Source organism: Suricata suricatta, chromosome 17 (assembly GCF_006229205.1).
Source record: "Suricata suricatta isolate VVHF042 chromosome 17, meerkat_22Aug2017_6uvM2_HiC, whole genome shotgun sequence".
Classification (NCBI taxonomy): Eukaryota; Metazoa; Chordata; class Mammalia; order Carnivora; family Herpestidae; genus Suricata; species Suricata suricatta.
The window spans coordinates 46,042,837-46,056,988 of record NC_043716.1 but is presented as its reverse complement, the minus strand read 5'-3'; the positions used below and the strand labels follow the sequence as shown (position 1 = coordinate 46,056,988).

At 45.8% G+C, this 14,152-nt stretch overlaps 1 protein-coding gene across 1 annotated transcript in view; it reads left to right on the top strand.

Annotated features, from left to right (window-relative positions):
• PRKCA (protein kinase C alpha) overlaps positions 1–14,152 on the top strand; it is a 381,700-nt gene that overhangs the window by 140,908 nt on the left and 226,640 nt on the right. The window contains exon 3 of the mRNA XM_029927074.1: positions 5,157–5,239. Coding sequence (XP_029782934.1) covers positions 5,157–5,239 — 83 coding nt within the window. The remainder of the gene's footprint in view (positions 1–5,156; positions 5,240–14,152) is intronic.

Genomic DNA, 14,152 nt, shown 5'->3' with positions numbered 1-14,152 from the left:
CCTAACCACTTTTAGGCACCTCATATGAGTGAAATCCCACAACAGCCATCCTTTGATGTCTGTCTTGTTTAACTTAGTGTAATGATCTCGAGGTTCATCCCCATCATAGCATGTCAGAATTTTTCCTTTTTAAGGCCCAGTAACACTGCATTTTGCTTATCCATTCATGTGTTGATGGACTTTGAGGTTGGTTCCCTCTTTGACTATTTTGATAACATCGCTGTGAACGTGGAGACCCAGAGGTGGAACTGTTGGCTCATGGAGGAGTTCTGGGTCTAACTTTCATATCCTCTTGCATTCTCCCCAACAGGGGACCGAGAGCTCCAGTGTCTCCTCATCCTCACGTATTATTTTGTTTTCTTAATAGCCTTCCTAGTGGGTATGAGGTGGTGGTTGATCACTTTCCATTAGAACTTTCTCTCCTGTCAGAGCAGTTGCTGCATCTCACCACCCTGACTGATGTGTACTCTGTGTTGGTGGCCCTCCTAAGGAGCAGGAAGCAAGTGGCTGCAGCTGACTCCTTTGTAGGTAACATCGGCTCGCCATGCTTTTTTAGTAAAGTCCTAGGTGGCTCTGGGCTTACCACTTGCCCAGCATCACTCCAGGAAGCATGGTCCGGTATCAAGAGCCCCAAGTCCTTCATCCTGGTGAGGACACATGGCACAGAAACCAAGTCTGCTGCAGTCCCCCAGGTGCGTCCAATGAGCCGAGACCATAATAGTTGCCTCAGTTCTTAGCAAATTCATGGCAGTACAGTGTCAGACAGGGAGTGTTTGGCTTTCAGCTTTGCCCTTTGCTGGCTTTTGTTCACTTGGATGAACACGCCTCTAATGGGCACAACTGAAACCCGCTGTTAACATCAACATGGCAGTGTCACCACACATCTGTTTTTTTCTTGAAATTGTTGTGAGTCCTTGAACCAAACATAGGTGCCTATGACTCTGTCTTGGAAATCTACTTCTGACAAACAGTGAGCACTCTGCTTCATTTCCATTTCGCTTACTCCTGGAAGTAAGAATAGCATGTGATACGGAGCTGTAGACAAAGAACTCCCAATTTCAAAGCCAGGTAATGTTAAGAACCATTATTTGGCCAAGACTGTGGTCTTATTTATTTTTCTGTCATCCTACATCGTTGGCTCAGTGTGACTTGTGCATTTCATGTGTCATCCATTACTGGTGGGTAGCATAAGCATATCACATAGAGGATTAGAGGAAAGAGATTTTGCGCTTAGAAAATAATTGAAGATTTACTTTGACTTTAAGCTGCATGATAGCTTCATGTTTTAAAACCTCTCATTTGGTTATGTAAGCAGACATACCCCAAAGTCTTGGAAAATGGGGGGCTTGGTCTCATTGTCACTGGCCAGCCCATGTTTGCTTAAGCAAAGGCTTAAGTGCCGAGGGTCCAGCTTCAGTACGAGTCTGCACTTCCTGTCTGCCAAGGTCAGGCAAGCATGTACCAGATGCATACTGTGATGGGCACTCCGCTCTCCCCGACTCTCCGTTCCACCTTGCTCCATACAGCTCGGGGAGATTGAAGACCTTTAAAATTCCAAATAAAAATAAAAACAGCTCCTTGTTTTTAGCCTGGGGAAACCCTATTTTCCTTCTCCACACAAGTGTGAATAAGTACTCTAGTGTTATTGAGCCAATCTGTTCCTCATTTTTCAGCTACCCTAGCAAGACTTCTCAGATGTTTGCGTTATATTGTCTTACAAAATATGCATTACCCAGTTTAGCTTGGAACTTGAAACCAAAGGTCAAGGCCCACCGTTCATCATTTTGGAATCTCTGGCCTTTGCTCAGCTTTCTGGGCTGGCCTTTCCCAGACCAGGGCTTGTGCCGCCAGAGTCTGCGAACACAGGTTCCTCTTGCCTGCCCCCCTCGGGGTGGGGGAGAACTGGGCTTTCTGTCCCTAGTCCTAGGTGCATTGTTTCTTCTTTCTCTGAAGGTGATCTGTTCTGAATCTTGAGTATTTGAACAGGTCTTGTAGGGTCTTTATGGTCCAATAGCTTCCACGTGACCCCTCACTTCACCTCCTGTTGGGTGAACCCACTCATCTCTAGGTATGACTTTCATATACGGTAGGCTAGGAAGAAGTAATTTTGGGGGTAGTCGGGGCTTTTCGCTGCCCCCGCTAATTATACTGGGTAGTGAGGGCCTGGAGCTTCTTGGGGGTAAAATTTGATAGATTTTTTGAGGCACAAAATAGAAAAAATTGTGGGTTGAGACAGATAATTGCATTGAAAGGTAAACGGGGATAGGAAGGACAGATTAAACCATTCAAATGGATTTGATAAATACAGGTTTTCTTAAGTGTTCACCTGAATGTAGAGATGGTTTAAAAAAAAAAAAACCACAATGTCAACCGATTAGGTAGGGAATCCAAATGCTCATTTTCCTTTCAAAACGCCGCATTCATAATAAACCATAATGAGGAAACAGTGCCCCTGTGACCCTTTTCCCTTCATAATTTATCTTGCTAATTCCAGGGAGTGAGCGATGACTTTGTGCCTGGGAGAGCCAGCAGATGAGATTAATTTGTGCCGTCACGGCCGTGCTTTATTATCTATCCTTGGGGAGGGTTGGCGTGAAGATGCTTTTACCAGAAACACTGCAGAAAAGCTGCTCTGAGGGCTTGGGGGAGCTAAGTGCCACCTTTTGCGGTGTCTTGGTATGGCTGGGGCAGCCCCGGAACTCCTTGTCACTTCTCTGTCCCCTCATGCCATCCTCATGGGCCGGTGCGGTGGCTTGGCAGGCGGCCAAGGAGGACCCTTCACTCGGGCGTCTCTGCTTCTAGGTTTCTTACTTTTTAATTTTTTTTATTTTTTGAGGTTTATTTTGAGAGAGCAAGGGAGCAGGGGAGGTGCAGAGAGGGCGTGGTGGGGGGGTGGGAGAGAATCCCAAGCAGGCTTTACACTGTCAGCGTGGATCCTGACATGGGGCTCAAACCCACAAACTGTAAAATATAACCAGAGCCAAAATCAAGAGTTGGGCATTTGACTGAGCTCCCCAGGCGCCCCGGGGAATCTCTGCCTCTAAAATGATGCCCTTCAAGACCTCCTTGGTATCACCTTCCTATGGGTTGTCGTCTCCTACTACTTCTAACTGCTTGCTTATGCCTCGCCTGCCTTTTTTTTTTTTTAATAAGGATTTTTAGAGTGACATTGTATAACTACCACCTTGAAACTATTAAAACAAAAAACAAAAAAAGCCTAGCTCTCCCTTATCCACGACCCTGACAGGGCATACTCACGTTTTTCCTCCTCTGGGTTATTTTATTTAATTTTTATTATTTTTAAGGAGGCTTCATGCCCAGCACAGGACTTGAACTCATGAGCCTCAGATCAAGAGAGTTGGTTGCCTAACCAATGGAACTATCCAGATGCCCCTTGGTTATTTTATGTATGTATATAAAGTACACACATACACATATATGTCATATATATACTTTAAGTATATATGTAGTATATACACACACGTGTAATATATACACACACATATGTAGTATATATATGTATATGTATTCCTTTCTCTGCAACCCATGTATAAGATCTTGGTATCACCTCCTCTGTCTCTCTTGCTCCTGTCAACAGCTAGGACACAGTGGAAGGAAAGCGGAGATCATAGTTCTGTTGCGTACAGTGTACATAGTGACACCTGTTTTGTTGTGTTGAGGATTCAGCTACATGTTGCGTGTACAAGGACCCATCAAAGGGACACCCAATAGGCTGCTCAGTAGTATCTGGGGTCGGTTGGCAAGTCTAGTCAGTTCTTCTACAATTTCGCTGGCATCTATTATTTCTGTTTCTCAGCAGACTGAAAATGACAGGCGATTACTTTATTCCTAGACTATACAAGAGGCTTCTCAGTGGGCCTATTGGCCCAAACCTGGTCCATTAAATTCTTCCTGTTGGCCACCGTTTGCCTCCTAAAGCACTGTTTTTGTCCATGTTACTCTTGTTCAAACCTTTCAGTGGCTGCCAATGCTTATCAACATTCTGAATGCCATAATGGCCACTCAAGGGCCTCTATTACTTTCTTAATATCAGGCTTAATACTCTGGGATCTCAGCTGCCTGCCATCTTCTCCCTCCCATGAAACATCTGACCCTCTTTGGGTGGCTTTGTCCATGGCCACGTGTGCAGGGAATCGTGGTATCTTTGGGGGAAGAAGAGAGCCCAGAATCTGGGAAGCGCTAGTCTTCCTTCTGCAGCAAGGACTTAGGGCTTACCCAGTGTTCGAGGGCACGCTTTTGAGCATGTCCTTCAAAGAACAGTGGAGTTCTAGGTTATACCCTTTAGACTTGAAGCTTTGGAGGAAGGACTAAGTCATTTTGTTTTTGTTTTTGTATCCTCAACATTATACTATCCATAAAATCTCTTAGGGGATTACTTACTAATTTCTATAACCATTCTTTGATTGATAAATCCTCAATATTTAGCAAAACCATGTTGAACTTGGAAAACATCTGTTGTGTAGTAGATTTGTGAGGAATCCCCCCAGCTCATGATAGCTTTTGTAGCCAACAGTCATGTATAAGAAAGCGTGGAGTGTTCGCCTTTTTTCCCCCCCATTTCAAAGGGTTTTCTGTAGCTTGAGTTTGTGATCTTAAGGAGTTGAGTTCAGAATTCTGAGAAGTTTTGCAAACCACACATAGAGATACTGCTGTATGTATAATTATTTTATTTTTATTTTACCCACAGGGTGTGATGTATATAGACATTTATATGCATGCATTGTGTCTTGGTATAGGACAGTGTAGAGTACTTGAAACTTTGATTTATGGTTTATACCTTGGGAAACTGTCTTAGAACCTCTGGCCTTCCCCCCCCCCCCCCCCCCTCTCTCTCTCTCTCTCTCTCTCTCTCTCTCTCTCTCTCTCCCTCTCTCTCTCTCTCTTTCTCTCTCTCTCAACTTTAGAGACTAGGAACTAGGTTTTAGGTCTCCTTGGGCCCTGAGTCCTGGCATTTTATGGTTCTACTATCTCTAAGTCTGACTGGTACCAAATATTACGGAGTCCTGAATGAAATGCCTTTCAATTGCTGTTGGAGATTCTATTATGAAATTGACTTCTAACAGTACATAGCCCTGTTTGGAAAACAAAATTTATATGTTAAATTACTAATTTTAGTTTTCTTTTCTTTCTGCCAGTTTGCTGTTTTGTGGTTCACAAGAGGTGCCATGAATTTGTCACTTTTTCTTGTCCTGGTGCAGATAAGGGACCGGACACTGACGTAAGTAGTCTGGAAGCTATTATTTGATGTTAATGCAGATCTTTGACTTCAGCCTCTTTTTAATGCCTGTACAAGTGTTGTTTTGGCACATACTCTTAATGAGAAGACTTGTCAATGGGTCCTTTACAACCTTGGCTTGTACCAGTGAAGAGACTCACAGTCCTTTTGAGTCCTGGCAGGACTAGTTCAGGGTCAGAGGGGTATTTGTTAGCTTGTATTCTTCCACACAGGGCGCCCACATAGACTAAATCCACCAAGTGTATAATAAGGGCTTTCACTAACCCAGTGTGGTTCTTTTCCGAAGTCATTGACAGATTTTACAACATAAACATGAATCCCCTTTTATGGTTCACCCTAGCGGTTTATTGACTAAAAGGACCATCCTTGCTTTTAGCCCATGTGACATCTCCCTAGTTTCCTTCATGAGATCCTTGCTTCCTTTTCATTATGTATTATAAATGCTGCTGTTGATTTAAATAATTTAGCATCTGTTCCACTGAGCAGGCAATCTCTGAAGCTGCCCATGTGCAAACACACAATTTGATTTGTGCCCTAATTCTGCCTGCCTCTAGTGAGCATCTCTCTTGCTCGCATCTCTTGTTTACTGAAAAATGCGATCAGCAGAGGAGAGTGGGAGCCAGGAGGCACGGGAAATACCAATACCTAAAATATATTGAGTGGAAAATTGGGCTGTTACATGGAAAATATTTTAACAACAACAAAAATTGCAGGGGAGGCCTGGAAGAGGAGACATTACTATTCAGAATTGCTTTTCTGGGATCACTTCAGTCATTAATACTTGCATTATGTGCTCCAAGTGTGATTCCTACCTTTGGCTCTTGTTCCTGTCAGGAAACACAGATTTCAAATCAGCCTTGACAGTGCAGGCAGGGCTGAAATCTTCCCTCTTCTGAAGAGGGCGTACTCCCGGTGAGCTCTCGGGGGTTCCGGTCTGCCTTGTTTTGGCCCGGGTAGGGAAGGAACCTACCGCTGCATTTCTACTCGGATGCTGGTGGAAGGTGCACAGAGCAGGAGCCCTGAGCTCTGAGCTGCCCAGGCCCCGTAGAGGCTCTGGAGGTGGGAGCCAGAGCACCTCAGAGATCATCCTGTTTTATATCTTCATGGACCAGAAAGCCCACATCCCTGAGCAGCCCGTCTATATACAAAAAACTAGTGTTCTCCACCCCTCCCTTTCACATACCCTTTCTTTCTGGAATATTACCTCCATTTGGGACATTTTAGAGGTAAAACTAGCTGGAGAGGAAGAGGACCAGCCTTCTGGACAGTTGGCCTCAAGCATCACTGGGTGTTTCTTTGGTGTCCTTGCTCATTATTCTCTGCCTATCCTTCTCTTCTCCGATTTTGGCTGCAGCAAGAATGCTGTGTCTGTGTCTCCTGCCCACAGGAGAATAATTTGTCTGCCTCCTTCCAATTCTTCATTCTTTTGATTTAAGTATCCTTTATTAAGTACTTAATATGGTGGAAGATAGACCTTAAAGTATCACTAATTAGGGTAGAGGCTCTCTGACTGTGCTTACCTAAGGGATTGACTCTAGGTGGTCCAAGGCTTCCCCAAGGAAATGGCATTTGAGCCGAGCTTCAGGAGCAAGTGGAGACAGGCAGACACAAGGAAACCTGTGTGTGTGGGTGTGTGTGTGTTTGCACGCTGGGGCGTAAGAGAGCCCTGTGGAAGACTATTGCAGACAAAGGGAAAAGCAACCAAGTGAGAAAGCCCTGAAGCAGGAAGATGTTCCGTGTATAAGAGAAAACGAGCAAGCTGGTTGTCAAAATGTGTACTTAGGGATTTTGAACACAAGGTTAGAAATAGTAGGGATCCAGAGAAAGGATTTAAACTAGGAATGATGTGATTCTGTTTGCATGTTATAAAGATTTCTTTGCTTTCCTTATAGGAAATTTCAACAGTGGAAATGGGTTTGATTGTGGAGGATGGGGATGGACAAGGTGAACTCACTCACGATATATTTAGGAGCTGGTCCACAGCTCTTGGCCCCTGGAGGATCAGGGAGGTGGAGGTGTTGGGAAAGACTCTCAGGCCTCTTGCCCAAACCTATGAATGGATGGAGGCCACCAAGGCCGGGAGGCTGTGGAGGGACAATATGTTTGGAAGTATGAGACAGGGCAGGTCACCGGCTTCTCTTTGGACAAGTGCAGTTTGAGAAGTCTGACTTGGAGAACAGTTATCTGTGAATGCAGGTGCAGAGATTGGAAGTAGGGTGTGTCCCGAAGATAAAGATTCCTGTTTTGTTGTTTTAAACTTTGGGTGTGGATCATCTTGCTATGAGAAGGAGGTACAGAATGAAGAGAAGAGAGAGAAGGGCCCAGAAGAGAGCACCGAGGGGCTCCAGTGGATCGGGTGGGAGAGGAAGGGGGCTGGGAAGGGGAGACACCAAGGAGGGGCAGGCGAAGATGCTGATTTAACAGTTTCTTAAATGGGCCGTAGGTCAGCTCTCTGAGAACATCTGTGATTGTGTTATAAATTATATAAGCTTTCGATATTATACATAGATACATAATGTACACCCCAGTTTGCACAGGACTGTCTTATTTATAAAAGGAAGTCCTGGTTTATGCTTTCTATGGCTAAATGTCCATTAGTTATTTTTGGCAACCCCTTTCATGCCCACAATTCTTAACCCTGTTTTGATGATCAGTATGTGACACCACCCCCCCGCCCCCGAGCCCCCGAGTCGTTGAACCCCCAGCCAGGCAGAAGAGCCTTAGTGATGGTCTGCTGGGTATGAAATACAGGGGGAGGGACACCTGTGATCCGATGGGTTTATCTGAGTTCCGTCCTTACTCTGTGTCGTGTTGACCCACTGTATGTGCTCAGTCTCACATTTTAATATCCGCGAAAGTGAAGATAAGAGATCTTTTTCTTTTTTTTTTCTTAATTTAATATGAGAAGAACAAAGAAGGACAGCCTGTGCATTCTCCAAGAGAACGTTTGCCTTTTGGTCGTTGGCATTGAGAGGCTGACCCTTGGGACCTTGCGCGGCAAGGGCATGAGAAGGCTCTTCTGTGTGTGCAGGGCGGTCTTTCTTACTGTCCAGATTTGCAGCCCAAATTGGAGCTGCACCAGGGAGGTAGCTGGCAGAGCATGAAGGTGTCAGGACAGACACAGAGCAGAGATGAGAAGGGAGGATTTTCTTACTTGATCTTGGAGAGTGTTTTAAAGTGCTAGAATTCTAGAGCTGGAAGGCGAGTTGAAGACTTACCTAGGTTAACCTTATTTTATAGATGAGGAGGCCAAAGCATAGAGAAGAAAGGCATGAATGGGGGCACTGTGACATGTTGTCCCTTCAGTGCCCAGTGGGTGAGTGGTGGACTCAACGGCCATGAAAGGACAGGGGGCAGGGCGTGGCCAGTTGGAAAAGTTGCTAGCTGGTGCCCAGGTGTGTTAATCCTTCAAAATTCTGCTCACACATTTAGAAAGTGCTAAAGAGTATGAGAAAAATGAATTCAAGGAATGGAGGGATCAGGAAACATAAAATGCAACCTAAGAGGAAAAAAAAAAAAAAAAGATCTTAAGCATTTTTCCCCCTGAGAATTTAAAAGTTAAGATTTGTTTAATCCATGGCGAAGGCTCAAGATGCACACAGTTGGTGGGCTGTTGGATGATTCCAGCTCCGAGGATGCCAGGGCGCTCCCACACGGGGCCAGATGTTGACGGACCCCGTGAAGTGCCCCAGTACTGTCCCTGGCCTGTCCGTCCTCAAGTTAAAAAGACAAGCACTGAAGAGTGAAATAGCAGCACCCTGATCCCAGTAACCAGATGGCAGTAGCTAAACATTTTTTGGAACAGAGATCGACTTCAGAACCCAAGGAGCAGACTCGTTGAAAGGATGCAGAAGTTGTAGGGAAACACGAGGAGAAGAGGGTGTCTGGGTTCCTCGGTAGGACTCCCTCCAGCCCCAACCCCGCACCCAGACGTGTTCTTAGCCCTCACCAACCTCTGGATGGGTGGTGTTCTGTTGCCAGACATTCCCTGCCGCCAACGTGTCTAGAGATCGAAGCCACGTGTTTGAGATTGAAGAGCTGGGGAGAGGATGGGGGGAGAGGAAAAAGGAAGACTCGGTGTTGGAAAGGCACTTGGGTTTGTGCAGGACCTGTGCTTCCCGGTGTGTGGCCTCTGACAGCAGCCTGAGGCTCTGCCCAGTCCCCATCCAAGATCTTGTAAGAGGACAAAGAAATAACACGAAAATGACCCACCCCAGTTAAGACGTGAACTAGAACATGGACGGGAACAAGAAGGACTCTTAACCTTGTTTGCCTTTTTGGGGTGGGGGTGGGGAGTGTGATTTTGGACAGTGCTTTTGTTTCTTCAGCTGCCACTGACCCCCTGCCCTGACGTTTTTCTCTTCCTTGCTCTGCCCGGGATGGGGTGGCTGGGGTGGGTGGTGGGTTCTCAAGGGCTGACGACTTCCTCAGACTCTTTCTTTCACCATTTAAAATTTCAGCTCCCCAGCTGCTTTGCCCTCCAGGCTGGAACTCCACCCACTTCTTAGAACTGTCTCCTCTCAAATTCTGTCTGTTCCTGAAGCCCGTCCTGCTACAGGGGAACAGGGTATTTGGGTCTTTAGTACGAGTGCACACACATGTGTTTATCAGCACGGTCAATCCTCTCTTTCGTACCTTGTGTTTCCTGCGGGTGCCTTCAGGGACAGAGAACAGTGAGGCAGACCTTTCAGACATGCCTACCAACCTGTCTTGCCCTGAAAACTGTAGACAAACACACCCCCCCTTTTAGCCTGTGAAGTCATAGGCAGAGAAAAGTCTTCGTGTGATACGTATAAACCCACACAAACATTAGACAACTCTCTTTGAACGCAACCTTTGGAATATTCGCTCTTTGGGCTGGATCCGTGAGCACTTGAGAAAGAGGAGAAGGGATTGACGTGTTCAAATCTTAAAGCCGACCTAGGGGCAGTTCTGCTTCCCTTGCGTTTGTGTTTATTTGTATCTGACTCCTGCCTTTTTCACCAGTGCCCTTGCCTTTCTGGGGAGAAACTTTACATGGGGTCTCTTGTACTTTTTACAGCTGAGCCTTACAACAAAACAGCATTCGGGTGATTTAAAAATCACATCGTGGGTCATTAGTGTATTTCACCCAGGAGACCGACTGCATCAGGAGTAGCTGGTGCCTGCCAGAATGTTCGTAAGGGCATAAATGAAGAAATGGACTTGTTAGAAGGCGGGGAGGCTTGCTTCTGATTTGGTACCTCTTTTAAGTCAAGCAAAGATCGTAAAACTGAGCCATTGGAGGAGGTTTGAGAGCATTGACTATAAATGCCTGGAACTGAACCTGGGCACGGTTGGGCACACGGCTGTGAGCCGGAGTGATGCCTGGGGTGAGGCTGGACCCCGCCGGCGATGCGTGTCCAGCACACGGAGTTACTTTCTCTTGGTTACGACAGTCTCGAGAATTCTCTCGTGCTGGAGCTCTTTCCGGTGTCTTAGAAACGGAACATACGAAAAAGGCTGCCGAATTGTTTAAAATTCAACATTTCAGAGCTTCATTTGTAACAAAACTCAAAACATTTAAAATAAACTTAGAAATTTAATTAGCAAATGTTCTATTTTCTCGAAGTGTGCTTTTACATTTAATATGGAAATAAGACAGTTTTGTGAGCAAACCCGGCTATACTCGAAACACTTTTCTATTCCTGAACCAACAAAGGGAGATTTGTAAAAAGGTGCAGGTGCTAAAAAGTTGCCTTTAAAATTCAGCTGAGTGAGGTCGAGAGAGCTCGGGAGTGGGACTTGGGAGTCCTGCCCCGCTACATCACTGAAAATCCTTCTGGACCTTGGTTTTCTGATTTGTGAATATGGAGGTTGAAGTTGGTGGTCTTTGAGGCTGTTTGCACAAACATTCCATCGCTAAATACTTAGCACTTGGTGCCCTGAGGATAGGAAGGCAAAGACCATCCTTGCCCTCCTGGTGCATCCTCCCTAATTGAAAGGATGAGTTGAGTGTGCAAACAATTATACGATAAGATTGCATATGATAGCTACCATAAATGGGGAAGAAATAAAATGCTTTTAAGTGTGGAGAGCGAGCGAGCGAGCGAGCAAGCACCTTATAGAAGATGGAGGGAAGGCTTCCTGAAGGTGTTTAAGATCTTTAAGATTTCTTTCCTTTCAAAATTCTTTCACAGACCAGCAGGACCAGTATTTGGAGTTCTAGCTCTTCAGCACGCTGCTGTCCAGTCGTGCACAAACTCAGGTGACACGCATTTGCCGGAGGCCCTGTAAAAACACACACTAGGGAAGCACGCGGTGTTCTGTGCGTCCCAGTGGGACCCCCTGTAGATCAGCCTCGGAGGAAGGCTCTGTGGGGTCCGAAGCCACCCTCTGCTCTCGCCCACAGGTACCATTCCTCACGTGCTGTGGTGCCACCGGAAACCTTAAAAAGAAGTTATTTCAGGGAAACAAACCCAACACAAAACTCCCGTGCTAATTCTGCTCTGCAGTGGGTGGATTATTTTATGTACCAGATTCACAGTAACAGAAGTATTTCCTACAAGGGAAGGGACTCCTGCTACTTTTGCACCAAATTAATTTAGCTGGGAGTTAAAAATAGCCGCAAAGACTTGCCTCCACTGTTCGGATGTACTAAAGGAGGCAGCTGGGCGGTGGCACATCCATTGTCTTTAGCCACCAAGTCTTGGCCAGTGAGGGGGGGCGGGGGAAAGGGGCACCTTGTACTTAACCAGTGCACCGAAATGCCTGTTCTCCAGGGAGTCACCCTGGGGGCTTTCCAGTGTCATCCAAAGGTTTAAGTTGCCACTGTTCCCAATCTGAACTTCTCTTAGAATGGCACATAAGGCCAGTAGCACGTTCTTTGCAGAATTGCCACTCTTGGCAAACTGTCAGCCTTTGAGAGCGTGGCCAGGTTGTTTGGGGGAAGTGACCCCGTTCAGTGGAGCCAGATCTGAACAAGGGGCAACAATGAAGGTGGATGGTGCAGGTTTTGTTCCGAAAGGTAAGTCAATAAGGTTAAAGGAGCATCTTCCTGGGAGAGTCCTCCATGGGTGCTGATGTCGGGTTTGAAGGACACTCGTGTGTGAAGCCTGTAGGAATCATCATGTAGCCTCTCAGCAGCCCCCCCCCCCCCAAAAAAAAAAAGTTGTTGCACTGCTTAATGGCCTTGCCTGCAGAGTGAATTCTTCATGGAAAGATCCTGTGTCTTTTCCCTTTGGAAAATAAGAGCTCAGTGTGGAGCCTGGCACAGAACAGGGACTCAGAAGAGATTTGTTAAACCAGAGAGAATGAGTAGAAGAAGGTCTGATAGCCTAGTTTGACCACAAGCTGGTTATAAGTATCTGGGGCTGATTTACTTAGCTTTAGCTGTACATGGGACTGGTCATGAATTTCCCCACTCCTAGGAGGCGATATATTTGTTTGTTTGTTTATTTAGAGAGAATGGACCAGTGCGGGGAAGGGTAGAGAGAAGAGGGGACAGAGGATCTGAAGCAGGCTCTGCTCTAAGAGCAGAGAGCCCACTGAGGAGCTTGAACTCATGGACCATGAGATCATGACCTGAGCCAAAGTCAGATGCTTAACTGACTGAGCCACCCAGAAGCACCCTCTAGGAATGGATACTTCATCAGTTTTGTGGCCTCTTGGGAGGAGGGGGATGGGAGAAACATATCTGATGGACTTTCCTACTTTCCACAAACCATTTCAAATCATTATCCACTAGTAATTAGTGCATTAAGCTTTGGACCAAGTCTCTGCTTCCAAACCAATTCTCTTTCCTCAATACCAAATGGGTTGATCAGTAGAGTCACTTAAGAGGCAGATTTGCCACCAGTAAAAATTCTCTATTTTTTTTTTGACTAGAATCTGGAGTCCATGTGACTGAGAAAGCTTAAAATGGTAAGAGAAATAGGACTGAGGATCCTGTGAGAACCTAGAGCAGTTGGGTGACTTAGTTTGGGTTCTTCTCAAGAAGGTGGAAGAGAGTATTTTCCAGGACCCTGAGACTCTGGAAGGATTTAAGTGGTTTTACCCTAAGCTGTAAGCCAGCCTGGAGAGCTTTTTGGCTTATGCCTGACGCTGTTCCTTGGTTGTAGTGAGTCACTCTTTTTTACAAGCTGAAGTAGGAGTCCCATTCAATTAGCTGGTACCTTCCTCACCTTTGCTGTCTTCTGCTTAATAAATTTCCAGCAAGAGACTCCCTCTATGGACAAAAAGAAGTACAATACCTCAGCGCTAGGAGAGGGAAGGAAAGATTTGTAGAGGATTTTCTAGCTAGCATTATCACTGGTACATCTATTTATTTACAGTGAGATCAAGGGTCAAAAACCATTGTAATTGAATGAGCCCACTTATTAGGAGTTCTGTCTAGGCCTTTGGTAGTGGTTAAGACTGATGAAGCAAGTGGGGAGGTGCCTTCTCTGACAGCTTTTTCTGTTATGTTGTACCAGAAACTATGAGCAAGCAATCATGGCGGCTGGTACTAGCGAGCAGTGAGATGGATGGTGGCAAGGTCAGTTTTCATCATCGTTCATGCAACATTTCTACTTTCATACTCTGGCCTCCCAAAACATATTTGAGTTTATACCAAGGGAGGGGGGGAAACTAGGTTCTAAGAAGACCGTCCTTGTCCAGATAAGTGTCAGATGACCATCAGGCATCAAATAGTCTTGATTGCATTCCCCAGATAAGTTCCCCATTGTGGAAAGAATGGTCAGGTTCCTTATATTGAGGATGTCACACTCAAATTGCACAACACTGTCCTCCTTTTATCACTGCCTGCACTCCCTGCATCTCCTCCACTACCCAAGCCAGTGCCTATTGCTGTCAATCTATGTTGGAATAACACCAGATCATCTGTGCATAGCCTCCCACGCCAGAAGCCTTGGGATCATCTGGGTTGATACATCTTTC